The sequence below is a fragment of the Anguilla rostrata genome, chromosome 8, assembly GCF_018555375.3.
Source record: "Anguilla rostrata isolate EN2019 chromosome 8, ASM1855537v3, whole genome shotgun sequence".
Lineage (NCBI taxonomy): Eukaryota > Metazoa > Chordata > Actinopteri > Anguilliformes > Anguillidae > Anguilla > Anguilla rostrata.
This window is the reverse complement of record NC_057940.1, coordinates 50,350,490-50,378,215: the sequence shown is the minus strand read 5'-3', so window position 1 is coordinate 50,378,215 and position 27,726 is coordinate 50,350,490. Positions and strand designations below refer to the sequence as shown.

Below are 27,726 nucleotides of genomic sequence, written 5' to 3'. Positions count from 1 at the left end.
CCCTTGCCCCTCGGGCGTTGCTACGTGTGGCTGCGTATAGGCTTCTTAACGTGAACAACTTTTCTTTTCCTATCCTCCTAATTGTATCTCCGTGACCATAAATAGATCACAAAACCGCCTTAGTACAAGGCTAATTTGGGTAAACTAACATTTATTGTGTCGCTCTTTTTGTAATGTATTATTTTCCTCGCCAAAAAATACAACTCACCTATAAAAAGTAAGGTCCGTGATGTAAAAAAGAATATATTTGATTGACAGGTAAGTAAACCAATTGGGGACCTGGACACAAACGTTAAAAAAACTAGATTGGCATATTAACACCACCAATGCGAGAAAAGGAGTGTGCGTTCAGGTACCACCTATAAATGTGATGTCAGCCAATGGGATTATTCGGTGGGTGGGCCTCAGGCTATTTGTCTAAAAGGTAACAGGTTGTGCGAGGAGGATAATTTGCATTTCTACTGAAAGTGGAATTAGCCTATACCCGAAGCCATATAATTTAATCCTTGTTTTTCTGTTCCCCCCTATAACGTCTGGGCATACTTGAAAATACCTTTAAATTTATCTATCAGGACCAAAACAACGGGGACGAGAACCACAGCTCAATAAGCGATTGAGAATCGACATTTGTCACAGGTACGCTAACACGCCTACGATGTTTATATAGTGAACTAGCAGCTACATCTTTCTCTTCGCTGTCAGACTGTTCGGTGATGATGGTCTGTGTCACTCTCGAGGTGACAATAAATGGACAAACCTTTAATTTTCCGAGTGGCTGCTGCGCTGCTAGCGTCTGTTAAATATTCTGCATTTGAGCAGGTGTAACACCTGTGGCTCTTTTGAACTGCTTGGTCTGAACCTGTCGCAGACGCCGTCGGTACCCAGGCTATTCCGTGAACACACCGGGCTATTAGACCTTATCATTAGTGAAGTTTGTTGTAATAAATTTCCATTCTACGCTGCATCAAAAATGTGCTTTCAAGTCTGTTTATCATTCAGTCGTGTTTGTGTTACTCTAGATAGCTTTAAGTTATCTTACTTGACAAAGTATGATACTATAGTAACGAAATTGCGCGAACACATCGGACTCTAATTTGATGCTCAAACGCGTATGCAAACGCTAGCTTGCTAATTATGTATGATCTTTTAGGCAGACTGTTGAGCGCAGAACAATTGGCCGACTGTTCGACGCACTTCAAAACGTATAAGCTCGTTGTGTGTGTGTGTGTGTGTGTGTACACCAGGTTTCGCTTGAACCGATACTGAATAGTTGAGAGAGTGACGCAATTTCGAGAGAATGGTAATTGCCCCGAGATGGCCCTCCGTGGCCACGCGCGGTTCAGGAATGCCACTCGGGCTACATATTTATTAGCCTGGGACGCTTATTTTGGAGCATTGTTGGAGCGCTATTCATTGTGCATTGGACAGGCGACGAGTGAAATTTACGCATGGTGTGTCTCAAATCCAGCCCTAAATTTTGTTAACTGTGTAATTTGTTTTAGGGACAGTGGGGCCATGCACGTTTGAACGAATACATCTGTCCTTACGTCCACGTATATCTATAGACTCTGCTACACCGTGGTAAAATTTGTTCCCGGAGTCAAGGCATATGAACAAGCTCAAGAAATTATGAATTCATGTCAACGCCACATAGGACGTGCTGCGTACTCCCAGATCTTTTTTGAGACCACAGTGAAGATAGCCTGTTATATTAAAATCCAAAAGGGATACCGACAATATATGAAAACAATTTTTAAAAAGTATTTGTGTTTGGAGCATGGAACACTTGCATGTTCCACCATCTACTAAAGTTCTTATTTATTTTTTAAATTCCACTGTAAATTGTTGCCACTTGGATACGTTTCAGTCATCTCTTATGCAAAGATGGCTAGCAACAGATGGACGAACAGCCTTGCAGCATTCCATATGGCCTTGTGCCTTGTGATCTGTAACAGTATACAGTGCTTGGGGGGTGGGGACTGCAAGGATCTGACTGACTTTGGGTTGCTTCATCCAAATCCCTGACTGTGTATATGGTTAAATTGTTCGTTTTTAATCAGTTTAAGCTGGAGGGAAGTTGTGTGACCCTGGAACTCTACAGGACTTGGGGGGGCGAAAGGGAGAACCAGAACAAGGAGGAGATGGGGGAGGGGTTTTAAACCTGTCCTGTCCGATGACATTCCTCACTGGACACTCTAACAGGAGGCTGTGATGGAGGGGGGTGTGTCTGTGTGTGTGTACTTATGTGTGTGTATATATGTGTATGTGCGTGTGCATGTGTTCATGTGTGCGTGTACGCACGTGTGCAAGCCTGTTTGTGTTTATGTGCACGTGTCTGTGCGTGTGCATGTTTGAGTGTGTGCGTGTGTGTGTACGCATAAATACGTGTGTGACTGTACATGTTTGTGTGCCTGTTTAAGCAGTTTAGTCCTCAGAAGTATAGCGCTTTGTGTTTCAGGGAGTTGTTTAGTCCTGTTAATGTATTGCTGTGTGTGTATTTCCTGGAGAAGTTTAGTTCACTATGTGCAGTTGTGTGGTGTGTTTTTTGTGGTTTAAACCACAGCGGACATGCTTACAGAAAGTCAATTTAAGAGTTGCTGTGCATGTCGTCTTGTCAATTTAGTTGGGGGTTGGGGGCGGGCAGATTGACTGTTAAGAATTGAACGAAGATGGGTGGGGTGGGGTGGGACGTGGGGTGGAGGTCTGACCTTGCTCCAAGGTTTCAGAGCAATGGAGTGCTTAACCGCTCGATTCGGGTAATTATTACCGCGAGTTCACCAATTAAACTGCTGTTGCCCCAACCCCCACACTGGCCAGCAATGCAGCCCTTCCAACCCTCTATGGTGTACGTTTACAGATACGTTAGTGGAATGTTCTCAACCGAACATTCTAATGCTTATGCAACAGTTGCCACTGGTAATGGAAAAAGCGATGGAGTTCTAGAACACTGACTCTGGAGTCTTGAAGAAAGCATTCCAAAAAAAAAAACCTAGCCTACTTGTCGAAGGGTTATGCCTGGAAAGCCATAATGCTCCCGGTCCTGATGTACACACCAGTAGAGACCCCGTCAGGCAGACCGCAGCATGCCGTCCCGATGGCCAGGTGTCTGGCACACCGTACGTTTATCTGGAAGGTGGGCTGGGCTGGGCTAGGACGGAGTGTAGCACAGTGGGTAAGGAACTGGCCTTGTAACCGAAAGGTCGCAGGTTCGGTTCCCGGGTAAGGACACTGCCGTTGTACCCTTGAGCAAGGTACTTAACCTGCATTGCTTCAGTATATATCCAGCTGTATAAATGGATATAATGTAAAATGCTATGTAAAAAGTTGTGTAAGTGGATAAGAGCGTCTGCTAAATGCCTGTAATGTAATGTAATGGGCGAAGGCTCCTCCACAGCAAATGTAGGCCAAGCTACACGGCCCAAGGCTACGGCGAAATGGGAGAGCCGCACAGCAAGAGCTGAGAAGGAGGCCGCTGCCGTGAACCACACTGCAGACGGCGGTTGTTGTTTTGAGCTAGCTGAGAACGGAAATCTGGCTGGCGGCTTTTAAAGCGCCCGCGCGCGCGTGAGACCGCCAGCGGAGCGCCCCGTTACCGCGGAGACCGCGGGGGGGGGGGGCGGTCCGGAGTGCCGGCGTCCGTAAGCTCCACCCTTTCGCCCTTCTCCGCCCGAGCTCCGCCTCCCTGTCCCTCTTCGAACCCTCTCCCTCGCTACCCATCTTCCGCCGCATCTCTTCAGACTACACCTGGACCGACTGCCACCGCTCTGTATATCATTTCACTTTAAATCCCCCCCGTTTGTGACACTCATGTTACATGTAGCCCCAATTCCAGCACTTTTGTGGTAATTTATATGTGTCCTAATATTGTAGCTTGTTCTTCTCCCTGGTTTGGCTTGGCATAAGTTAGGTCAGAATAGAGTCAACTGCGTGAACTGAACTGTGTTCCTGGCTAGAAACAGCTGTGCGAAATGAGTATCGTGCTTCCGTTGAACCTGCGTTTTGTAGTTGCCCGTGACCATGAAATGCACTTTTTTGTACGTCGCTTTGGATAAAAGCGTCTGCTAAAATAAATGTAAGGTAATGTAAGCCTCAGACGAACGGCTGGAATCTGGTCCTCCTCGTGCGCGGGAGCGAGGACGACCTGGCGGAAAGCCGGCGGCCCGGACGGGTAGGGCGCGACAGGCGGCTCTTCCCATCGAAGCGTGACTCAGCAGAACCAGGTCTGGCGCAGGACGAGCCGGCGTGTGCCGTCTCATCGCCGAATCGCCTGAAGCAGTCAACAGTCGACAGTCGAAAATGCGATTGGTCGATTGGAACGTGGTGGCTCCTCCCATTTTGAGTCGGAAGTCTCCCTTTACCATCACTGTTCATTCTCAGGGGAAAAAAACCGTGACCTAGTTACAAGACTTTGACTGACAGGGAGGGCGATTTTAAATATCCATTTAATAAATGGGATTACTGCTGGGGTGGAAAAATCGGGGCCGTTTCCATTTCTAGATTTCAAGCCATCTTGGCCTCTTGGTAATTTAATTGGCCGAATCAATTTGGAGGATGTTGTGACATTTTGGTCAAATTCCTCGACAGCCGAAGACCTTGTTGTCTTTATATTTGTGTGTGAAACGTTTCGCCGTGGTCTTGGCTACGAGTGAACAACCAGCCTTGGTGTTTACGGCTGATCGAGCCGGAGATAATCGGTGGAATTCAAAACCGGCACACAGCCCCCCCCCCCCCCGCACCCCCCCCAGCCCGTGGATGACCAGGTGAGCAGGACCGTCTGACTGTACCTGGAGCAGCCTGTTTATTCAAACCCTCACATTCCCCCCCCCCCCCCCCTTCATTTGAGCCTCCCTTTTTAAAAGTGGAGACAGGAGTTTTTCCAGTTTGTCAGGTTTTATTATTTTTTTTCTTTCTGTAGGAAGTTCTGGTTTTTCCTCTCCTGCGGCGGGGACAGTGCTGTGTACAGTAGCTCCCCCCTCCCCCCCCCCCACACTTTGGCCCTGAACGTCCGCTCTAGCCCCTAATTCCAAAGGCTCAGCCATTGTCTCTTCCACCCCGTGATCTAATCTAATGGAATCTGATCTGATATAATCTGCCCCAGCAAGGTGTCAATTCTGGCTATGGCGTAAATATAAACAAACACACCTTTTCTCGTAGCTGTTCAGTCGGGTCTTGCTAGTTTCACACAGGTATCTGAGTAAACGTTCTGTTTTTAATGCGCTCTTTGACACCAAAGCGTTTGGGACTCGCGGCACGTGAACTAGGCGAACGCGAACCGAATTAGCGAAAAGAATGTTTGGGTGTGTGGAAGGAGAGAGTGGGGTAAGAGTTAAGGGAGGGAGAGAGGGCGGGAGGGCGGGAGAGAGAGAGAGTGAGCAAAATGGATGAAGAGCGACTGAGGGAGAGTGAGAGAGTGAAAGAGCGGGTGCATTCCCAGCATTCTTTCTTTTGGCTGTTTCCTTCTCCGCATCATGTGGTTAATAGGCTGGGGAATGCAGCCCCGCCCCTCTGCTCATGCTGATCTCAGATCAGCTGCATGGCCCCCCTGCTTGTACTGATCTCAGATCAGCTGCACGGCATACTGATCTCAGATCAGCTGCATGGCCCCCCTGCTTGTACTGATCTCAGATCAGCTGCACGGCCCCTCTGCTCATACTGATCTCAGATCAGCTGCACGGCCCCTCTGCTCATACTGATCTCAGATCAGCTGCACGGCCCCTCTGCTCATACTGATCTCAGATCAGCTGCACGGCCCCTCTGCTCGTACTGATCTCAGATCAGCTGCACAGCCCCCCTGCTCATACTGATCTCAGATCAGCTGCATGGCCCCCCTGCTTGTACTGATCTCAGATCAGCTGCACGGCATACTGATCGCAGATCAGCTGCATGGCCCCGCTCTGCTCATACTGATCTCAGATCAGCTGCACGGCCCCCCTGCTTGTACTGATCTCAGATCAGCAGCACGGCGTACTGATCTCAGATCAGCTGCATGGCCCCCCTCTGCTCGTACTGATCTCAGATCAGCTGCACGGCCACTCTGCTCATACTGATCTCAGATCAGCTGCACGACGTACTGATCTCAGATCAGCTGTACGGCCCCACCCACTGAGACACTGCATCAGAGAGAACCAGTCCACCCTGCTTCACGGTGTCCTGATAAAACACACGTATGTGCTCACACACACACACACACACACACACACACACACATACTTGCACAGACGCACACACTCCCAAAGAGAGGGAACCACAGCGTCCTGATAACACACGTACGTGCTCACACGCACACACACACACACACACACACACACACACTTGCACAGACGCACACACTCCCAAAGAGAGGAACCACAGTGTCCTGATAACACACGACTGCTCACACACACACACACACACACACACACACACACACACACACGTACTTGCACAGACGTACACACTCCCAAAGACAGGGAAACACAGCGTCCTGATAACACATGCACGCACATACACGGATACGCATATACACACATGTACGTATACATGCTGTATACACATATATATAGGCTATATATATACACGAGCGCACACATACATATGCCACACACACACACACACACAAAGAGAGGGCTAACGCAGGTTTGCTGATCTGTTTGTTGATCTGTTGATAACCTTGACGGCGGCTCCTGTTCATAAAGCTCACTGTCTCCTCTGATCAGTGCCCTGTAGTGAACAGTCCCCAGTGCACCACCGACGCCTTCCTTTCTGGATTAGGGTAATTTTTTTTGTTATAGGTATAACAGCACAATGATAGGCTGTCTACAGTACTGTTTACTTTTCCTTACAGTACTAATTGCTGGTTTGTTTGGTAAACTTGTAAACGCTTGTTGATTATGAATGGGCCGGCCTTCTGTGCATTGGTGATGTATTGCTTTAGTATTCCTGAGATTACTGAATGTTCTCCACTAATAAATGTAGTGTAATGAAATTAATGACGTGTGCTGAAGTCACATGACTTCACCCGCCCAATGACCTAACCCGGGCTTCACTAATGCATTGTGAAGTTAATAATAATAATATTTTATTACCTTTTCAGTTACAGTCGTAAAGTTAAAACGTTATCGCGGGTAGCTAGGAGAGCCTGTGAAACCAACAGGTAGTCTTTGATTGGTCCGGTTTTGTGATGTCACTGCTTTATACCTGACCGGACCGGATCGCTGTCGCCCCCCCCCGAGCACACGGGAGGAGCGCTGGTGGGAGCGTCCGGGCCGAGGAGGAAGTGTCCCCTCAACGCCGGTCCTGATTTGCATCGCGTATCGCCGCCAGACCGAACTTCCGCGTCCCCGCTTTGCATGGAGAGGCCGCCGTGCACGACTCACGCGCTCAAATGTTTGACATCGAGGCTTCGTTTGTGAGTAGCTCCACCGCTGGAGCTCCCGGCCGTCAAGGTCTGTTAAAAGCCACCCAGAAAACCAAGGGCGTTTTCTTTTTGGAGAATACGGCCTATCTACTGCAGTGTTTTGGAGGGAAAATCTGTTACATCGGTAAAATTCAGTAAACCAGGGGCGGTTTTGTTTTTAGTTTTTCGGAAATCCAGAACATTGCCCTGCGATAGATCGGCGGCCTGTCCAGGGTGTATTCCTGCCTCTCGCCCAATGCATGCTGGGACGGGCTCCGCGCCAGGATAAGCGGTTATAGATGAATGGATGGAAATCCGGAAAACACAGCAGGACTGAGGAGGTCTTTGTGTTTTAAGTGGTCTCCTCCCAGATGAACCCGCACACTCCGCACACAGAAGGTTGCGACGGAAGGTCGATCGTGAAAGAGAAACTGCGCTTTTTTTTGGCAAGCGCGACCGAGACGACGGCAAAGCTGCGCCCTGTCCCGTTTACCAAAAAAACAAACGCCGTGCGTTCTGAGAAGCGCAGGTTCGTTCCGTCCCGCTCCCTCTTAGGGTGATTATCCCGGGGCGATTAGCCCCAACGCGAGCGAGCCTGAACCCGAGCGCTCAGCGGTGCTCAGAATCCCCGCGCTCAGGCGCTAAGGGGGGGGGAGTTGAGAGGACGCGCCTCCTTCAGAGGTCTCAGCGAATCGGCACGGCTTTCTCGGGGCCACGGCCTTAGAGCTCACGGTCAGGTACGGGGATGGACGTGGGAACTTCAGACAACTTGCGGCCGGGAGTTTGGGAGGGGGGAAAAATTGTTGATAGGCCTTCCGTTATTAAGACTGTTTTTTTGCCGGTTCTCCCCAACAGTGCCTGAAACTGTTGTGTACGTTGTCGTCTGGTCTGGTCTTTTTTTAATACACCTCGGCTGAACTTTGGAGGTGGTGCCAGAACACATTGAATCTTCTCATCCGAGATGGGGAGGAATGTTGAGTTCTTCAGACAGCGGCGATTTGGAGCCTGTTGCTTTTGGAGCTGGAACACGGAGGCAGGCTCGCATCGCCGTTACCCTTCCCGTCCCTTGGCCGCGACGACCTCGTCAGAGTCCGAAGACGAGGAGTCTGGGTAATCCTCGCGTTCAGACCCTCAGACGCCCACAGGGGTCGAACCCCTCGGTGTTCACGACGGACGCCGCGCTCAGCACCGGAAAGAGACGTCAATCACTGAATTTGAGGCCATTTCCTCACCTGCAGTTTTTCCCTTTTAAAACTCTGTGACGGTTTGTGAATGGTGTGAATGAACGTGAAGGCCACTCCGTATAGGCCCTGTCTGTGGGTGGTGTTGCCATGGTGAGAGAGTAGCGGAGGATGGCGGGAGAGAATGGGAAGCCCGGTGCGGAGGGAGACCGGAGAGGGGGGGGGGGGGGGAGGAGGAGGAGGAGGAAGAGGAGGGTGAAATGAAAGACGATGCTCGCGGAGCGAGAGAAACGGGGGCAGCAGCGGCAGCAGCGGGTGGGGTGGGGGGGAGGAGTCAAAGATGATGACTCGTGCAGGTCAAAGGTCACGGAGATCTGTGGCCGCCTGAATGCCTGAGGTGAAACGGCAAAGGTGTGTCTTCTGTCTGGACTGCTCCTTGTTTCCTTCCTGTGTGTATGTGTATGTGTGTGTGCGCGTGTGGTGTGTGTGTGTGTGTGTGTGTGTGTGTGTGTTTGTGTGTGTGCTTTCTCCTTCACGGTACTGTGTAATGTGCATCATCTTTCCCAGGTCTGTGATTGGTGCCTCGTTTTGTGTTTTTTGTGTTTCAGCTTCGCGTTCTGATACTTTGCAAGGACATCCTGTTTGTTTAGGAGTCTGGCTTTACAGACACATTTTTATGACACATTCAGTACACAGTGGTCCAGTTTATAGCAGGATTCCTGCAACAGAGATTTTCTTCCTGGGCTCAACTTTGTTTATGTGTGTGGGTGTGTGTGTGAGAGAGCGTATGTGTGTGTGTGTGTGTGTGTGTGAGAGACAGTGAGAGAGAGATTTACACCAGCTGCCATTAATACTAGCATTGTCTGCTTTATTATTTATAAATAATTGGTTTTTATTTTCTACCTTCTGTCTTCTTTCTCTCTGTCCCTCTCTCTCTCCCCCTCTCCCTCCCACCCCCTCTCCCTCTCTCTCTGTCTCCCTCTCCCTCTCTTCTCCCCTCTCTCTCTCTCCCCCCACCTCTCCCTCCCTCCCTCCCTCTCTCTCTCTCTCAGAGATGAGCACTCTCTCAGCGGAGCGGAAGGCGCCGCTGGACTACGGGGTGCAGATCCGCTTCATCAATGACCTGCAGGACTCGGGCGGGGGCTACCCGCTGGGCCCGCGGGGGGGCGGGGGGGGCGTGGGCAGCCCGCTCACCTCGCCCACCTCCAAGTACGGCGTGGCGGTGCGGGTGCAGGGCATCGCCGGGCAGCCCTACGTGGTCCTGAAGGAGGGCGAGAAGGGCGACTCGTACGGGGTGCAGCTGAAGAGCGAGGCCCCGCCCCCGGCCCCGCCCCCGACCTCCTACAGCCTGCCCCGCAGGAAGGAGGAGAGGGGCGGGGCCGCGCCCGCCCAGCCCCTGGGCCGCGCCCACTCGCAGGACTCCCTCCTGGAGAGGCGGGCCATGGCGGATTTCCGGGGCCTGGTGGCGCGGCCCCCCGGGGACGGGCGCTCGGGGAGCCACGGGGCCCTGGACGGGGCGGCGGCGGCGGGCGGAGGAGAAAAGGCGGCCCTCAACGGGGAGGCGGGGCTCAGGGCAGGGGAGGGGCGGGGCTTACCCGCCGAGTCCTTCCCGGACCCGCCCCCTCCGGTCGCGCCCCTGGACGACGGCCCCTCCTCGGCCGTGGACACCCACTCCCTGGCCCCCATCAACAGGCTCATCAGCAAGTTTGGCGGCGGCGGCGGCGATGGTTCCGCGGGCCCGCCGCGGGGCCGATCCAAGCCTCAGCTCCGGCCGAAGCCCGGCGCCCTGGACGTCCACGACGGCGTCCCGGAGGCCTTGGCTCCGCCCCCGCTCCCTTCCCTCTCCCCCTCCCCCTCGCCCGTCCCCAACCCCTACGGCTCCTCCCCTCCGCCCTCCTCCGCCTCCTCCTGCAGCAGCCTGGGGCGGAGCTACAGGTCCAGCAGCAAAGCCATGTCCCGCCCCCTGGCCTCCACGCCCCCCTCTAGTTGGTCGGCCGGGAGGGTGGTTGCCAAGGAGACGCCACAGATAGCCCAGACAGAGAAGCAGGTGAGGGTCCGGGGGAGAGGAGTTTTGTCACCATGTTTCTCTGCATGAATGCATTTTAATAATTTAAATAATTTGAATAATAATAATAATAATAGTAATATTTTTATGAATGCAATTATATCAATTTAGACAGGAATCTCTTGTAAATTCTTGTAAATGTCTAGCAACTTTTGACCCCCCCCCCCCCCCACAATCTTAATTGAAGGTCACTCCTGACCTGCTGAGGGACCAGGGTCAAAGTTCAGAGGTTGCCAGCAAGGAGGAGAGAACCAAACAAGCCATCTATAGCATCCTGAAGGAGGGGTGAGTTCAGAGTTCAGCCGTGGGACACTTTGAAATGGCAGCCTGCTGCCCAGGATTAGCCCTGTATCCTGTGCCAGTTTCCATCTCCAGGGTAGAACTGCAAGTAAAACCTGGAATTCCCCTCCATTGTGGCTCTAATTCGGATGCTCAATCCCTATCAAGTCACAGGGAAGAATTACACTAATACCCCTTGGCTCTGTCCTGGGCAGAAAAGAATGAGTTGCAAAGCTGAAGTTTTGTCTGTGGAGAAATACTACATGTATCACATACCAGTCAGAAATCAGGGATGATTTTTTAAAATCTCTCTCTCTGTATTTTTCTCTCTTCCTCTTCTCCCCCTCATCCCCCCCCCATCCCCCCAGGTCCAGTGAAAGCGCGGCCGCCACCAATCGCAAGGTCGACCTCATCTTGGAGAAGCTCCAGGACCTCGGGGTACAGATTCGCCTTCGCGCTTGCGGCTGCGTTGCTCTCGTCCTGATCGGGTTCTGAGAGTTTCGGTTGTTCGCACGCCAGATAATTAGACGGGTACAGGAGGGGGGAGGGGGGGCGGGCTGCCGGAGCAACTGACCGCGCAGAGGCACAGACGGTCCGGCGAGCGCTCTGTTTGTGGCCAAATGAACGCGCCGGTTAGCGGCTACGGTTTCCCGCGCTCGGCGTGCGCCTCCGCGGGGCAGGGGCGGCGGGTTATCCCGCCAATCTAGAGCCGCCGCGTCCGCGCGCCTCAGTCCGCCCTGCCGCCTGCGCAACATGGCTGCCTACGCGTCCCTCATGACCGTCGCACCGCGGGAGGAAAAAAAATATCCCGTTGTGGTGCCGCCGTCCCGTGGCGAACGTGTTTGCACAGGAACGCGGTTTTTCTATCCGCGAGGACACAAGCGTTTTTTTTTGTGTTCCCGTGGAATCCGTCCCCTCTTTCGCGGGCTACCTTTTTTAATGTTCCGCAAGCCGTTCTTTCCGTTCGCGCCCGGGGGTCTCGGGTGCGTGGGGAAAAACCTGTGCCCGTTCTCCGGGGGTCCCCTGTGATCCCGCTCTGATTCCGCGTGCCAGGCCGCCCCGGGGCGGGCCTCTTCCCTCCTCAGAGTTAATTAAAACCCTCTCCCGCCCGGCTTGGGATGCCGCCATTTGCCCTCGCCGGGGGCGTTCCAACAGTCTGCCACAGAGCGGCAGGGCGCCGTGGAGACGAGGTGGCGCACACCCCCCCCCCCCCCCCCCCCATCGGGACGCTGCTTTCAGAGTGTCGCGTGTGCAGCTGCGTCCTTCAGCTGGAGCCCTGGGGCATCGCATGGCCTGTGCTCTCTCCCCCCCCGCCGTCGCACCTGGGTGACGGGCCACCTGGCGACCGCTCCTCATGCACTCGCTGTTCCCAGAGGGCCGATGGGCAGGATGTATTTGGATTCCTGTTTCCTGCCCCCCGTTCCCTCTGGTGTAACCAGCCCTGATATTAACTTGTGCCCGTGTCCCAAAATGCACTGCAGTGAAAGGCCTCTGGTGAAGGGTGTGAGTTTCGGTCATTTAAGAGGTGATTTTTTAAATCATATCTCATAACTGAGTATAGGTCTGGGTATTAACCCTTTATGGTGTGAGATCACAAATACGTGATTAGAATGTTGTCAACTGAACATTCTACTGCTGATGTCACAATCACTACCGGTGACTGAAATAGTGTTCCAGAGTTCCAAAACACTGATATCGTATTTTGGGGGAAAAAAACATGGAATAGTGCAGTAGAGGGTTTTTAAATTTTTGTAAAAAATTTTTTTACAAAAGCAGAGCAGGACAGCCCACCTTGTCAAACCCTCAAGCACACGGAATCTCATGTGGCTGCCCTACAGACAGCGCCACAGGAGTCTGTTACACTCCTGGTGTAAATGCAGCTAACCCTGTTGCTTTTGGGTTGCCCTGGGAGAAGTCGCCGGGCTGTACCTGGACAGCGCCCTTCCGCTGGGCGGGGAGAGCGCGCCGCGACATGACACGGCTTGACAGCGTTGCCGCGGCGACGGTCACGTGACCTCCGGCGACAGGTTTCGGGTGACCCTGCTCTGTCACACGATCGCATGTTTTTTCACACGCTGTGGCACTCAGACAGGCGTGCGAGTCCGTTACAGACAACGACATCACACACACACGCGCACACACACGCACACACACACACACACACGCACACACACACACACGCACGCACACACACACACACACGTGCACACAGAGTGATTGGTTGCCTGGACAGTGGACCTCGACCAATCGCTTCACTGGGTTTGAGCATGGCTGTGGAGAGACAGGGTTCATTCGCTGGCACCACAACATGAACTCTGGGCAGCTTTGTGCTGATTGGCTGAGATTTCGGACAGAGAATGTCTGCATTTAGGAAAGCACGTAACCCGTCTACAGATGGTGTGATCACCCCTCTGGACTCGATATGATTGGCTCCCACGTGCTGGTCACCTGGGTGTTTAGCCCAACAAGCCAATCATCGTGAGTTGTGCCAATGCAGTCACTAGATCTCCTCGTGGTTGTGCCAGATTTGCTCTTTGAGTGCGCACTGGTGACCACGGCAGTCAGGTGACCCGTGTGCCACGCCCCCTCCCCAGGTGTCCCAGGGCGCTGACCCCACCATGAAGGCGGAGCTTGAGGAGTGCCTGGAGGAGAACCTGCGGCTGCAGGAGCAGCTGGACCGCAAGAAGGCCGAGCTGCACCAGACCCACAGCGAGTAAGCAGGAGGGCGCTACCGCTGAACCTCACCCGTTCACTCATTCATCCATCCATTCATTCACCCATTCATTCATTCACCCATTCACTCACTCATCCATCCATTCATTCATCCATTCATTCATTCACCCATCCATCCATTCATTCACCCATTCACTCACTCATTCATCCATTCACCCATTCACTCACTCATTCATTCATCTATCCATCCATCCATCCATCCATTCATTCATCCATTCATTCACCCATTCATTCATTCACCCATTCATCCATCCATTCATTCATCCATCCATTCATTCTCATCCATCCATTCATTCATCCATTCATCCATTCATTCTCATCCATTCACTCACTCATTCATCCATCCATCCATCCATCCATCAATTCATTCATTCATGCATTCATTCATTCGTCCATCCATTCATTCATCCATCCATTCTCATCCATTCATTCATTCATTTGTCCATCCATTCATTCATCCATTCATTCTCATCCATTCATTCATTCACCCATTCACTCACTCACTCATTCATTCATTCATTCATTCATTCATCCATTCATTCGTTCTCATCCATTCATTCATTCACCCATTCACTCACGCATTCATCCATCCATCCATCCATCCATCCATTCATTCATTTGTCCATTCATTCATTCACCCATTCATTCATCCATTCATCCATTCATTCATTCTCATCCATCCATACATTCATTCATACAGGGAAGTAGAAAGGCTGGCTTTCGGTTCTGTAATTGTCGTAGTATTTAGTCCAGACCACAGATTTTTGCTAAATTAAAATGTGACTTCAACACATTTCAAAAATAGATGAGCGCGCCGAATATTCTTTTGCTCTTATCCACACGATGAAAATGAAAGTGCAATGCAGTGAAGAACGTGAATATCCCTACTCCTGTTTATAGGCAGAGTTACTCATTACTGTACACATTCTGAAACAAAAAATGACATCTTAAAAAAAAAAAAAAAACAACAAAAAAAAAAAACCTTTTTTCTGGCGGGTCTCGAGGTGTGTGAACTGTAAAGCCCCTCTCTGAGCGTGTTCTAAAATGGCCGCCGCTCCCCCCCTCCAGTGTGACGCAGCTCCGGATGGAGAGGGAGGCGGCCGAGCTGAGGGGGCGGGTCCTGGAGGACCAGCTGGCCCAGCAGCAGGAGGACCTGAGGAGGGCGGCGGAGGACGCGGCCCAAACAGAGACTCTGCACACGGTACGCATCCCTCTGTCCTCCGCCCTCCTCTCATTCATCCCCCTTTCAGCCCCTCTGTCCTCCGCCCTCCTCTCATTCATCCCCCTTTCAGCCCCTCTGTCCTCCGCCCTCCTCTCATTCATCCCCCTTTCAGCCTCTCTGTCCTCCGCCCTCCTCTCATTCATCCCCCTTTCAGCCCCTCTCTCTCTCTCCCTCTGTCCTCCGCCCTCCTCTCATTCATCCCCCTTTCAGCCTCTCTCTCTCTCTCTCTCTCTCTGTCCACCTCTCATTCATCCCCCTTTCAGCCCCTCTGTCCCTCTGTCCTCCTCTCATTCATCCCCCTTTCAGCCTCTCTCTCTCTCTCTCTCTCTCCCTGTCCTCCTCTCATTCATCCCCCTTTCAGCCCCTCTGTCCTCCGCCCTCCTCTCATTCATCCCCCTTTCAGCCTCTCTCTCTCTCGTCTGTTCTCCCTCTCATTCATCCCCCTTTCAGCCCCTCTCTCTCTCTGTCTGCCCTCCTCTCATTCATCCCCCTTTCAGCCCTCTCTCTCTCTCTTGTCTGTCCTCCTCTTATTCATCCCCCTTTCAGCCCCTCTGTCCTCCGCCCTCCTCTCATTCATCCCCCTTTCAGCCTCTCTCTCTCTCTGTCCACCTCTCTTTCATCTCCCTCCCAGCCCCTCTCATCCTCTCTCTCTCTCTCTCTCTCTCTCCCCCTCTCTCTGTCCAACTCTGGTCTCCACCTCTCTCATTCCATCCCCCGTTCCACCTCTCTTTCAGTCCATCCCTTTTCCCTCTCTCCGTCCATCTCCTGTCTTCATCTCTCAGTCCACCTGGCCTCTCTCCTGTCTCCTTCCTTCCTCCTTTCTCTCTCTCAGTCCATCTCCTGTCTCTCTCTCATTCCATCCCCCTTTCTCACTCTCTCTCAGCCCATTGTCTGGCCTCTCTCCTGTCTCTATCTCTCTTTCATCTCTTGATACTCCATCTGTCTCTCTTTCCATCTCCTTCCATTTCCCTCTCTTTTCATTTACTTTAATTTCCGTCTCTGAATATACTCTAAATTATTTTTCCTTTGTTTTTTAAAAATTCCCTCCATGTAATTCTATCACTTGCACACACATTGCAAATAATAGAACATGTTATCTGTCACATTCCCCAACTCTCTCTATTTCTCACACGCACACACACACACACTCACTCGCTCACACACACACTAATTCACTCTGTCTCGGTCTCCTACTCTCACTTATGGCATATTTACGCTCTTCCAGGAAGGAGCGGTCGATCCATAACCAATTACAGCGCAGCGTAGCATGACTACCACCTTAAACAATGGGTCCAATTACTCAAATCAAATGTCTTTTCAGATTGTGCTATTAAAAACAGCTCTCGTTCAGTCAAACATCGGTCATCTAAATTATCAGATAAACAGCAATTTACGTACAGTACATGGGCGCAGACATTTGCTTTGTACTGAATAGAAAATAGAATAGAAAATAGAATAGAAAATAGAATGGAAAATAGAATAGAAAATAGAATAGAAAATAGAATAGAAAATAGAATAGAATAGAAAATAAAATAGAAAATAGAATAGAATGGAAATAGAAGATGAACTAGGCTGTGCCAGCTTTGGCTCAGTGTTTGGAAAGCCGCCCGTTTGGCTCATCTCTATAGGCCTCACGGGTGATTGGTCGCTAGCTTTCTGACCCTCCCGAAAGTTGTTCAGGCTCTTGCCAAGCGGGCCGGTGACATCAGCGGCTTAAAGCGGGCCAATCGGAGCGGAGGACGGTCCTCGTGAATCACGGTGCTGAGCCGCGGGCTGCCTTTCTCTCCGTTCCTCTGTGTTCCAGCGGAATCTCCATGGGCTCTCCCTCGTCCCCCCCTCTCACTCTCCCCTCTTACTCCCGCGCTCCTCTCACTCTCCCCTCTTACTCCCGCGCTCCTCTCCCCCTCCGCAGGAGCTCTCCGGGGAGGCGCAGCTGCGCCAGCGGCTGGAGGACGCCCTGCGGCAGCGGGAGAGGGAGCTGACCGCCCTGAAGGGGGCGCTGAAGGACGAGGTGGCCACGCACGACCAGGAGATCGAGGCCCTGAGAGAGCAGTACGCCCTGGACATGGAGAGACTGAGGAGCAGCATGGAGCAGGTCGCCCAGGTAACTCACACACACACTCAAACACACACAGCATGGAGCAGGTCGCCCAGGTAACACACACACACACTCACACACACACACACACTCACACACAGAAACACACTCACACACACACACACTCTCACACACACTCACACACAGAAACATGCACAGCATGGAGCAGGTCTCAGGTAACACACACACACACACACACACACACACACACACACAGCATGGAGCAGGTCTCAGGTAACACACACACACACACACACACTCACACACAGAGCATGGAGCAGGTCGCCCAGGTAGCACACACACACACACAGAAACACACACAGCATGGAGCAGGTCTCCCAGGTAACACACACAGCATGGAGCAGGTCTCACAGCTAACATGGGACAGGTCTCATATGTAAATATTCACCGCACTGTACCAAACCGAAAACTGACTGCCGTTACTGTGCTCTGTTGTTTCAAATTATTATTATATATTAACTACTACTGTGTATCCAATGCAAATAGCATTCAAAACTCTCTCGCTAACAGATTTGAACCACTCTCGTCTCTCCATCTCTCTCTCCCTCTCCCACCCTCTCCCTCCCTCTCTTCCTCTCTCTCCCCTTCTCTCCCTCTCTCTCCCCCTCTCTCCCTCCCTCTCTCTCTCAGTCCCAGCAGGGTTACAGTGGTGAAGCAGACGCCTGAGAGGTGAAGCCTCACATATGCACCTGGAGAGGAGTCTGCCCCCAAAGTGATGTCTATAGAAAAGGAGTGATCCTCCTCCTTAACGTGTGTTCATATAAAACAGGAGTGACTCCCCATCCTTACACCGTGTTCATATATAAACAGGAGTGAGTCCTTCTTCTTAAAGAGTGTTCATATAGAAACAGGAGTGACTCCCCATCCTTACACTGTATTCATATATAAACAGGAGTGAGTCCTCCTTCTTAAAGTGTGTTCATATAGAAACAGGAGTGACTCCCCATCCTTACACTGTGTTCATATATAAACAGGAGTGAGTCCTCCTTCTTACACTGTGTTCATATATAAACAGGAGTGACTCCCCTTCTTACACTGTGTTCATATATAAACAGGAGTGAGTCCCCTTATCCTTAAATAGTATTCATATATACAGGAATGAACCTTTATGAGCTAAACCTTCATTATGGGCTAAAATGTGAAACTGGTCCTGGATCCTTGTTTCAACTCTTATGATGCTTTGTGAATTAGGCACAAGATTTTTCTTTCTAGATTTGTTTTATTTGCATTTTGGTTTTGTTCTGTTGAAACACACTTGAATTGGTGCTGCCTTCTGTTTTCATAGAATGCAGCCACTTGAATTGTACATGTACACAAGTTAACTTGACGCATTGAAAGCATATCTCAAAACAAGGTAACTTAGAAAAGTTTCATTTAAAGTGCCCTGTAGGCACTTTAGGATATTCCAGTGTACTTCTAGGTACTTCTATCGTACTTAAATTATGCTTAGTGCTTTTGTCTAATAATAGATTCACAGATTACGGTTATGAAATCACACACAAGATAAGATATAAATCTAAAACAGAAAAATGCCTTTCATTTTTGACTCTTACGCTTGGTTATTCCCTTCCTGGATCGTATGACTAAGGGTTTTTTTTGTTGTCTGTGCCTTGTGTTGATGTGCTTCACATTTTCACATCGTATTTTCTTTATTTTTTGTCTGCTTCTTCACTTGCTCAGGCCTCAGTCACACAAAGCAGAGCCAGTGTAAGATACCCCTGTCCGTGACTGCTGTAGTGCTTAGCTTGTGTGATACAGCCCAGCCGTATAGTTAATTATTTCCTGTCATGTATTTATTAATTGTGCACTAATTAATTATGATTTGATCACCATCAGCAGTGCTCCCACCCTTTCTAAGCCAATTATGCCAAATAACAAGTCCTTTGCTAGACTGTGATGTTCATTTGATTTGTTTTGGTACATCTCCTGTGGTGTAACTTGATCAACTGACAAATTCCTTCAGATGGAGTGTGTATGCGCGTTTGTGTGTGTGCTCGCATGCATGTGTGTGTTTGTGTGTGTGTGTGTGTGTGTGTGCACATGTGTATTGTTTCTGATATGAGGCTGTGGAGATGTGTGGAATTCCCCTCTCTGATACTGAAAAGAATGAGTTGGTAACCTAATACTGAACTGATATTTAAACTAAAAACTCCTGAAAACCTGCCTGATAAAATCTCTGCAGAGTGAACTAGGACGTTTGTGTGTGTGTGTGCGTGCGTGCGTGCTTGCGTGTGTGAGACACTGCATTTAGTTTTCTGTTGTAGTTGTTTCAGTGTCTGTAGCAGTTGTGTGTGTGTGTGTGTGTGGTGTGTGGTGTGTGGTGTGTGTAGCTGTGTCAGTAGAAGTTATGTTTGTGTAGCCATGTCAGTAGTGGTTGTAGTGTTTGCGTAGCAGTGTTAGTAGCGGTTGTTGTGTTTGTTTACCCATTGTTGTATTTGTGTAGCAGTGTCAGTAGTGGTTGCTGTATTTGTGTAGCAGTGTCAGTAGCGGTTGTTGTGTGTGTAGCAGTGTCAGTAACTGTTCTGTTTGTGACTGTTGTGTTTGTGTAACAGTGTCAGTTCCGGTTGTTGTGTTTGTGTAACAGTGTCAGTAGCGGTTGCGGTGTTTGTGTAACAGTGTCAGTAACTGTTGTTCTGTTTGTGTGGCCATTGTTGTGTTTGTTGTGTTTGTGTAACAGTGTCAGTAGCGGTTGTGGTGTTTGTTTAGCGGTGTCAGTAGCGGTTGTTGTGTTTGTGCAGGCTGCTACAGGCCCGTCTGGAGAAGGAGGAGTTTGAGGAGGAACTGAAGGAGCTGCAGGAGAGACTGAACTCTATGAAGGAGCAGATACCTGATTCTAGCCACGCACAGACCCTCACACAGGTACTGCACATACAGAGCGCACACACACACACACACACACACTCACACAGGTACTGCACATACCATGCACACACACACATGCTCAGGTACTGCATGTACAGAGCACGCACACACACACTCACTCAGGTACTACACATACAGAGCACACACACACACATACACTCACTCAGGTACTGCATGTACAGTGCACACACACACGCACCAAGGTACTGTATACACACATGCACGCAGGTGATGTATGTACACACGCACGCAAATGGAGTTAAGAATTCAAATGTTGTTAAATGTATTAAAATAGTATTTTATTAAATGTGATGATTATTATTATTTAGTTTGAACGGTTTGCTGTAAACAAGGTTAGCAGCACCCCAACTTGTCCTTGGACCTGCGCGCCTCTGAGACAAATTTGGGCTTTCGCAGGACCTGTATCAGTGCCAGGACAGCCTGAAACGGGCCCGGTCGGACCTGGAGCAGCTCCGAATCCAGCTGGACAGGAAGGGGGCGGAGCTGCTGTCCCTGAAGAAAGCCAGTGAGGACCGGGAGGCGGAGCAGAGTCGGGAGATTGACAGACTGAAGCAGCAGTCGCAGGGGGACAGAGAGGAGCTGGCCCAGGCTCTGGAGAAGGCCAAGCAGGTACGGTTTCCGTGGTAACGTGGCTGAACGCAGTCCGGGGCACAAGACCGAGTCACAGCTGAGCGTCGCTCTGTCTGTACCTCTCTCCCTTTCTCCCTCGCTCTCTTAACCTCCCTCCACTGCACCCCTCGCTTTTCCCCTCCCGGCCCGCCCCTCTCCCTGCCCCTCTCCCGCCCTTGCCCCTCCCATTTTCTTACTGTTAACTCTGCTTGTCAGTCTTAACCCCGCCCCTCTCCCTGTCCGTCTTCCTCCTTGCCACCCCATTTTGCTACTATTGGCCCTGCTTGTCATTTTTAACCCCGCCCCTCTCCCTGTCGATCTTCCCCCCCTTGACCTTCCTGTCTTCCTGCTACTGTCGCCACCCATCCAATCCATCCTGACCCCGCCCCCTGCCCTCCATGCCCCTCCCCCTCTGGCTGTTGTCTCTGTCTGTCATACTTAACCCCGCCCCCTTCCCTCCATGCCCTCCCCTCTGGCTGTTGTCTCTGTCCGTCACTCTTAACCCCGCCCCTGCCCTCCATGCCCCTTGCCCTCTGGCTGTTGTCTCTGTCCGTCACTCTTAACCCCGCCCCCGTCCCTCCATGTCTCTCGCCCTCTGGCTGTTGTCTCTGTCCGTCACTCTTAACCCCGCCCCCTTCCCTCCAAGCCCCTTGCCCTCTGGCTGTTGTCTCTGTCCGCCACTCTTAACCCCGCCCCTCTCCCTGTGATCGCGGTGCCCAGCCGGCGGCGGCGGAGGCGGGCTGGGAGGCGGAGCGTCTGCGGGACCGGCTGGCGGCGACGCAGAGGGAGCTGCAGGCCCAGAAGGCCGAGCAGCAGGAGCTGCAGGAGACCAACACGCGGCTCAGAGACAAGATCACCCGCCTGGAGGTAGCGACACGCGCACACATATACATACACATATACACACACGCACACACACACAGACACACACACACACACATATGCTCACACACACACACACACTGATATTACATATATCAGTGTGTGTATATCAGTGTGTATATTATGATATTACAGTTTGAGGGCTGTGCTGGGTGTTGGGTGGAATCTCTGCCTCTCTGGAACTGGTGCACTGTTAATGGAGATGCTATTTACAACATAGTAGTATGGCGCCCACTTGAGGACACGTCACCACATAATGCCTCATAAGAAGAGCTTGACATAAGTGACACTTCAGTCCACCAGACCACACACAGGGGCATCATGAGTTAACCAGGTCAGAACCTGGCACACACACAGGGGTTAACCAGGTCAGAACCTGACACACACACAGGGGTTAACCAGGTTAGAACCTGACACACACACAGTGGTTAACCAGGTTAGAACCGGACAGACACTGGTTTAACTGGGTCAGAACCTGACACACACAGGGTTAACCGGGTCAGGAACTCACACATACTGGGTTAACCGGGTCAGAACATGACACACACAGGGTTAACCGGGTCAGAACTTGACACACACAGGGTTAACTGGGTCAGAACCTGGCACACACAGGGTTAACTGGGTCAGAACCTGACACACACAGGGTTAAACAGATCAGAATCTGACACACACAGGGTTATCCGGGTCAGAACCTGACACACACACAGGGTTAACCGGGTCAGAACCTGGCACACACAGGGTTAAACAGATCAGAACCTGACACACACAGGGCTAACTGGGTCAGAACCTGACACACACAGGGTTAACCGGGTCAGGAACTCACACACACTGGGTTAACCGGGTCAGAACCTGACACACACAGGGTTAACCGGGTCAGAACCTGGCACACACAGGGTTATCCGGGTCAGAACCTGACACACACTGGGTTAACCGGGTCAGAACCTGACGGTGGTGGTCTCCCCAGGCCCGTCTGGAGTCCAGCTCGTCGCAGAGCTCGGAGGCGGAGCTGGCCCTGGAGGAGGAGAACAAGGGCCTGCGGGCCCAGCTGGAGGAGGCGCGGCGGGGGGCGGCCCGGCTGGGGCAGGAGAGGGAGGAGCTGAGCCGCCGGCTGGAGGAGCGGGACCGCGAGAGGGAGGGGCTGAAGAGGGGCAAGAGCGAGCTGGAGGAGCAGAAGAGACTGCTGGACCGATCTCTGGAGAAGATCGGCAAGGAGGTGTGTGTGCGTGTGTGAGTGTGCGTGAGTGTGTGCATATTGCTATGGAATGCATTTGTATTACTATGGGATGTATTTGATTTTCTGTGGAATGCATTTGTTTTGCTATGAAATGCATTTGATTTGCCATGGGATGCATTTGATTGGCTGTGGAATGCATTTGTTCTGTTGTGGAATGCATTTGATTTGTTCTGGAATGCATTTGATTTGCTATAAAATGTATTTGATTTGCATTGAGTTTTAACCCCCCCCCCCGTGGGCAGATGGAGCAGCTGAGCTCGGAGTCCCGGCTGTGCGTGCAGGGGCTGCAGGCGCAGCTGGAGGAGTACCGCGAGCGCTCCCGAAAAGAGCTGCAGGACGCCCAGCGCCAGGGCAAGGACCGGCTCAACGAGCTGCAGCGGGCACAGGGCACCGCCCGCTCCCTGCAGGAGGAGGTGAGGGGGGGGAGGGGAGAGGGGAGAGGGAGGGAGGGAGGGGGGAGGGAGGGAGGGGGAGTGGGAGAGGGAGGGCGAATGAAAGGACAGTGGTTGTGAGGGTGAAGGGAGGGAGAGGAGTGAGGAATTATGGTGAGAAGAGAATAATGTTCTTTAGGTGTGTGTGTGTGTGTTTGTAATGTCTGTGTCTGTATAATGTGTGTGTAGTGTGTGTATAGTGTATGTGTTGTGTGTGTGTGTAATGTGCATATGTGTGTGTACAGTGTATATAGCGTGTGTGTTATATTGTGTGTATAGTGTATATAGCGTGTTATATTTTGTGTATTGTGTACATAGCATGTTATATTGTGTGTATTGTGTACATAGCATGTTATATTGTGTGTATAGTGTAAATCGTGTGTGTTGTGCATATAATGTACATAGCATGTTATAATGTGCATATAGTTCATATAGCGTGTAATGTGTGTATAGTGTACATAGCATGTTATAATATGCATATAGTGTACATAATGTGTGTTATAATGTGTTTAAGTAGTATGTGTTGTGTGTATGTAGTGTACATAGTGTGTTATGTGTGTGTGGTGTATATAGCATGTGTTCTATTGTGTGTATAGTGTATATAGCATGTTATAATGTGTGTATAGTGTATAGTATATATAGCTTGTATTATAATGTGTGCATAGTGTATATATAGCTTGTGTTATAATGTGTGCATAGTGTGTGTAATGTGTATGTAATGTGTGTTGTGTGTAGTGTATATAGTGCGTGTTATATTGTGTGTATAGTGTATATAGCATGTTATAATGTGTGTATAGTGTATAGTATATATAGCTTGTATTATAACGTGTGCATAGTGTATATATAGCTTGTGTTATAATGTGTGTATAGTGTATATGTAGCTTGTTATAATGTGTGTATAGTGTATAGTATATATAGCTTGTATTATAATGTGTGCATAGTGTATATATAGCTTGTGTTATAATGTGTGTATAGTGTATATATAGCTTGTGTTATAATGTGTGTATAGTGTATATGTAGCTTGTTATAATGTGTGTATAGTGTATATGTGGCTTGTGTTATACTGTGTGTATAGTGTATATGTAGCTTGTGTTATAATGTGTGTATAGTGTATAGTATATATAGCTTGTATTATAACGTGTGCATAGTGTATATATAGCTTGTGTTATACTGTGTGTATAGTGTATATATAGCTTGTGTTATACTGTGTGTATAGTGTATATATAGCTTGTTATAATGTGTGTATAGTGTATATGTAGCTTGTTATAATGTGTGTATAGTGTATATGTGGCTTGTGTTATACTGTGTGTATAGTGTATATGTAGCTTGTGTTATAATGTGTGTATAGTGTATATATAGCTTGTGTTATAATGTGTGTATAGTGTATAGTATATATAGCTTGTATTATAACGTGTGCATAGTGTATATATAGCTTGTGTTATACTGTGTGTATAGTGTATATATAGCTTGTGTTATACTGTGTGTATAGTGTATATGTAGCTTGTGTTATACTGTGTGTATAGTGTATATATAGCTTGTGTTATACTGTGTGTATAGTGTATATATAGCTTGTGTTATACTGTGTGTATAGTGTATATGTAGCTTGTGTTATAATGCGTGTTTAATGCTGCAGCTGTTGCGGCTGAAGAAGGAGCTGCTCCTGTGCAGTGAGCAGAGGGACAGCGCCCAGCTGGAGAAGGAGCTCCTCTCCAACCGCCTCAAACACAGCGAGGAGGAGCTGGGCGCCGAGAAGAGTCTCCACGGCGACCGCAGCCGGGAGATCCGCGCCCTGGAGGTGAGGGGGGGGTGGAGCGGGGGGGGGGTGGGGGGGGGTAGAGAAAGGTGGGGGTGGAGAGGAGGGTGGTGAGAAAGGAATGGTGTTGGAGGATGCTCTGAATGAATGGTTGAGGGGCGGAGAGGTTAGTTGACGAGGCAGAAAAGGTGTAGGTTTAGAGGTGGCTGGAGACGGGGAGGTAGTGGAAAGGGGTGCAGGCAGGGGAGGTAGACACTGGCGTGGGTGGTGAGGTGAGAGTGAGTCCGACAAGGGTGGAGGAGGTGGAGGAATAGGTGGAGCGATGAAAATGAGACAGAAGGGTGGAGGAGGTGTAGAGATGGAGATGTAATGTTGAGGGGGTGGAGAGGTTGAGTTTAAGAAAGGAGGGGGGTATGTGAGACAGGTGGGGAGGGTGGAGGGAGATTGGGAGGAGGTGTGGAGGTAACAGGCGTGCCCGTTTGTCAGGACCAAGTGAAACAGCTGGAGCTGGACCTGGATGAGGAAAAGACCAACGCAGAGCTTCTGAGTGACCGTGCCACACGCAGCCGGGACCAGGTACTGACCGCAACCCACTGCACCTACAGACATGTACTGACCGCACACTAAACAACACACCGCAACCCACTGCCCCTACAGACATGTACTGACCACATACCGCAACCTCGTTTCACCTGGCTGTCTGAGACCATGCACTGCACCTACAGACATGTACTGACCACACACTGACCACACACCGCAACCCGCTGCACCTGGCTGTCTGAGACCATACACTGCACCTACAGACATGTACTGACCACACACTGACTGCAACCCGCTGCACCTGGCTGTCTGAGACCATACACTGCACCTACGGACATGTACTGACCGCAACCTCGTTTCACTGGGCTGTCTGAGACCATGCACTGCACCAACAGACATGTACTGACCACACCCCGCAACCCGCTGCACCTGGCTGTCTGAGACCATACACTGTACCTGCAGACATGTACTGACCGCACCCTGTTTTACCTGGCTGTCTGAGACCATGTACTGCACCTACAGACATGCACTGACCACAGACACCCACACACTGACCACAGACTGACCGCACTGTTTCACCTCGCTGCACCTGCATACTCATGTACTGACCACGTACTGACCACGTGGCTCGTCCTACTCTGGTCAGTTCCATCGATAGGTGCTTTTTTTCAGCAGGTCTGAGCCAGTCTTTGCAGTATGGCCCAACCCTTCCTGTGCAGCGTGAAATTAAACTGCAGTTATGGCTGTTGAGCAATAAAAAAAAGTTCATGTAAAAACCACAATTATGCCTGTGTACAGACATGTCTTGTCTTCTTGATTTTATTTCAGAATGCTTTTATTGACATGACGTATCTGAAACCCACTCTCTCTCTCCCTCCAATCTCCTTATCTCTCTCTCTCCCCCTCAACCTCTCCCTTCCTCCCTCCCTCCCCCTCCCCCCCCTCAGGTAGACCAGCTACGTTCGGAGCTGATGCAGGAGAGGGCCTGCAGACAGGATGTGGAGGTGGATAAGAGTGTTCTGGAGAGACAGGTACGGTGTGACTCAGGAGGATTGACTTTTTGATCTATGTGTCTGGCTGAGCAAAATTGTGCATTTGGAAAATCAGGAAGAACAACCTTCTTGAGGTTGGTACCAGTGATCCTGAAAACAATTCTCATGGGCTTAATGGCGACACAATTAAAGAATCGTAGAATTTGCATATATATACACACAGTGTGTGTCTGTGTGTGTGTGTGGGGGGGAGGGGGTCTTTGCCAGGTTGGCGATGATGGGCAGTCAACTTTTTTCATTTTTAATGGTTTTCCTTTTATTTTATTTCTACTGTTCATGCAATACGGATGATTCTTGGTTGTTCTGACATACAAAGGAAAATGACTGAGATGCATTGACTGAGTGTTGCAATTAAGGGGGTAAGCCACTACTGAAGTAAAGTAGACAATAATGGTTTTATTAAAACTGAAACTCTCTCTCTCTCTTTCTCTCTCTCTCTCTCTCTCTCTCTCTCTCTCTCTCTCTTCCTCCCGTCCCCCTCCCTCCCCGCTCGCTCTGCTAGCTGAAGGAGCTGAGGGGCCGTTTGGCTGATGTGGAGGGTCAGACTGCGCGCCCCTCCACGGGGGTGTCCCAGCTGGAGACCAAAGTGCAGGAGCTGGAGGAGCGACTCCACAGCGAAGAGAGGTACCACACACCTGCGTGTGTGTGTGTGAGTGAGCGTGTGTGTGTGTGTGTGTGTGTGAGCGTGTGTGTGTGTGAGCGTGCGTCTGTATGTGAATGTGTGAGTGAGCGTGTGTGTGAGCGTGCGTCTGCATGTGAGTGTGTGAGAGAGTGTGTGTGTGAGCGTGTGTCTGTATGTGAATGTGTGAGTGAGCGTGTGTGTGAGCGTGCGTCTGCATGTGAGTGTGTGAGAGAGTGTGTGTGTGAGCGTGCGTCTGCATGTGAGTGTGTGCGTGAGTGTGTGTGTGTGCGTGTGTCTGTCTGTGAATGTGTGAGTGTGTGAGAGAGTGTGTGTGTGTGAGCGTGTGTCTGTATGTGTGTGTGTGAGCGTGTGTGTGTGAATGTGTGAGTGTGTGAGAGAGTGTGTGTGTGTGTGTGCGTGCGTCTGTATGTGAATGTGTGAGTGTGTGAGTGTGTGTGAGCGTGTGTCTGTATGTGAATGTGTGAGTGTGTGAGAGAGCGTGTGTGTGAGCGTGTATCTATGTGAATGTGTGAGTGTGTGAGTGAGCGTGTGTGTGTGAGAGCGTGTGTCTGTGTGAATGTGTGAGTGTGTGTGTGAGCGTGTGTCTGTGTGTGAATGTGTGAGTGTGTGAGTGAGCGTGTGTGTGAGAGCGTGTGTCTGTGTGAATGTGTGAGTGTGTGTGTGAGCGTGTGTCTGTATGTGAGTGTGTGAGAGAGTGTGTGTGAGCGTGCGTCTGTATGTGAATG

The 27,726-nt window shown here is 50.5% G+C and overlaps 1 protein-coding gene across 1 annotated transcript in view; it reads left to right on the top strand.

The window, feature by feature from the left end:
• Window positions 1-383: 383 nt before the first annotated feature.
• The window catches only part of LOC135260408 (cingulin-like), a 31,640-nt gene continuing 4,297 nt past the window's right edge, over window positions 384-27,726 (top strand). The window contains exons 1-18 of the mRNA XM_064345620.1: window positions 384-636; window positions 9,609-10,603; window positions 10,809-10,906; window positions 11,269-11,338; window positions 13,495-13,613; window positions 14,702-14,834; window positions 16,768-16,959; window positions 17,605-17,623; window positions 19,559-19,563; window positions 19,693-19,833; window positions 20,254-20,466; window positions 21,187-21,333; window positions 22,313-22,561; window positions 22,825-22,995; window positions 24,647-24,808; window positions 25,253-25,342; window positions 26,254-26,337; window positions 26,861-26,982. Coding sequence (XP_064201690.1) covers window positions 9,611-10,603; window positions 10,809-10,906; window positions 11,269-11,338; window positions 13,495-13,613; window positions 14,702-14,834; window positions 16,768-16,959; window positions 17,605-17,623; window positions 19,559-19,563; window positions 19,693-19,833; window positions 20,254-20,466; window positions 21,187-21,333; window positions 22,313-22,561; window positions 22,825-22,995; window positions 24,647-24,808; window positions 25,253-25,342; window positions 26,254-26,337; window positions 26,861-26,982 — 3,008 coding nt within the window. The 5' untranslated portion in view covers window positions 384-636; window positions 9,609-9,610. The remainder of the gene's footprint in view (window positions 637-9,608; window positions 10,604-10,808; window positions 10,907-11,268; window positions 11,339-13,494; window positions 13,614-14,701; window positions 14,835-16,767; window positions 16,960-17,604; window positions 17,624-19,558; window positions 19,564-19,692; window positions 19,834-20,253; window positions 20,467-21,186; window positions 21,334-22,312; window positions 22,562-22,824; window positions 22,996-24,646; window positions 24,809-25,252; window positions 25,343-26,253; window positions 26,338-26,860; window positions 26,983-27,726) is intronic.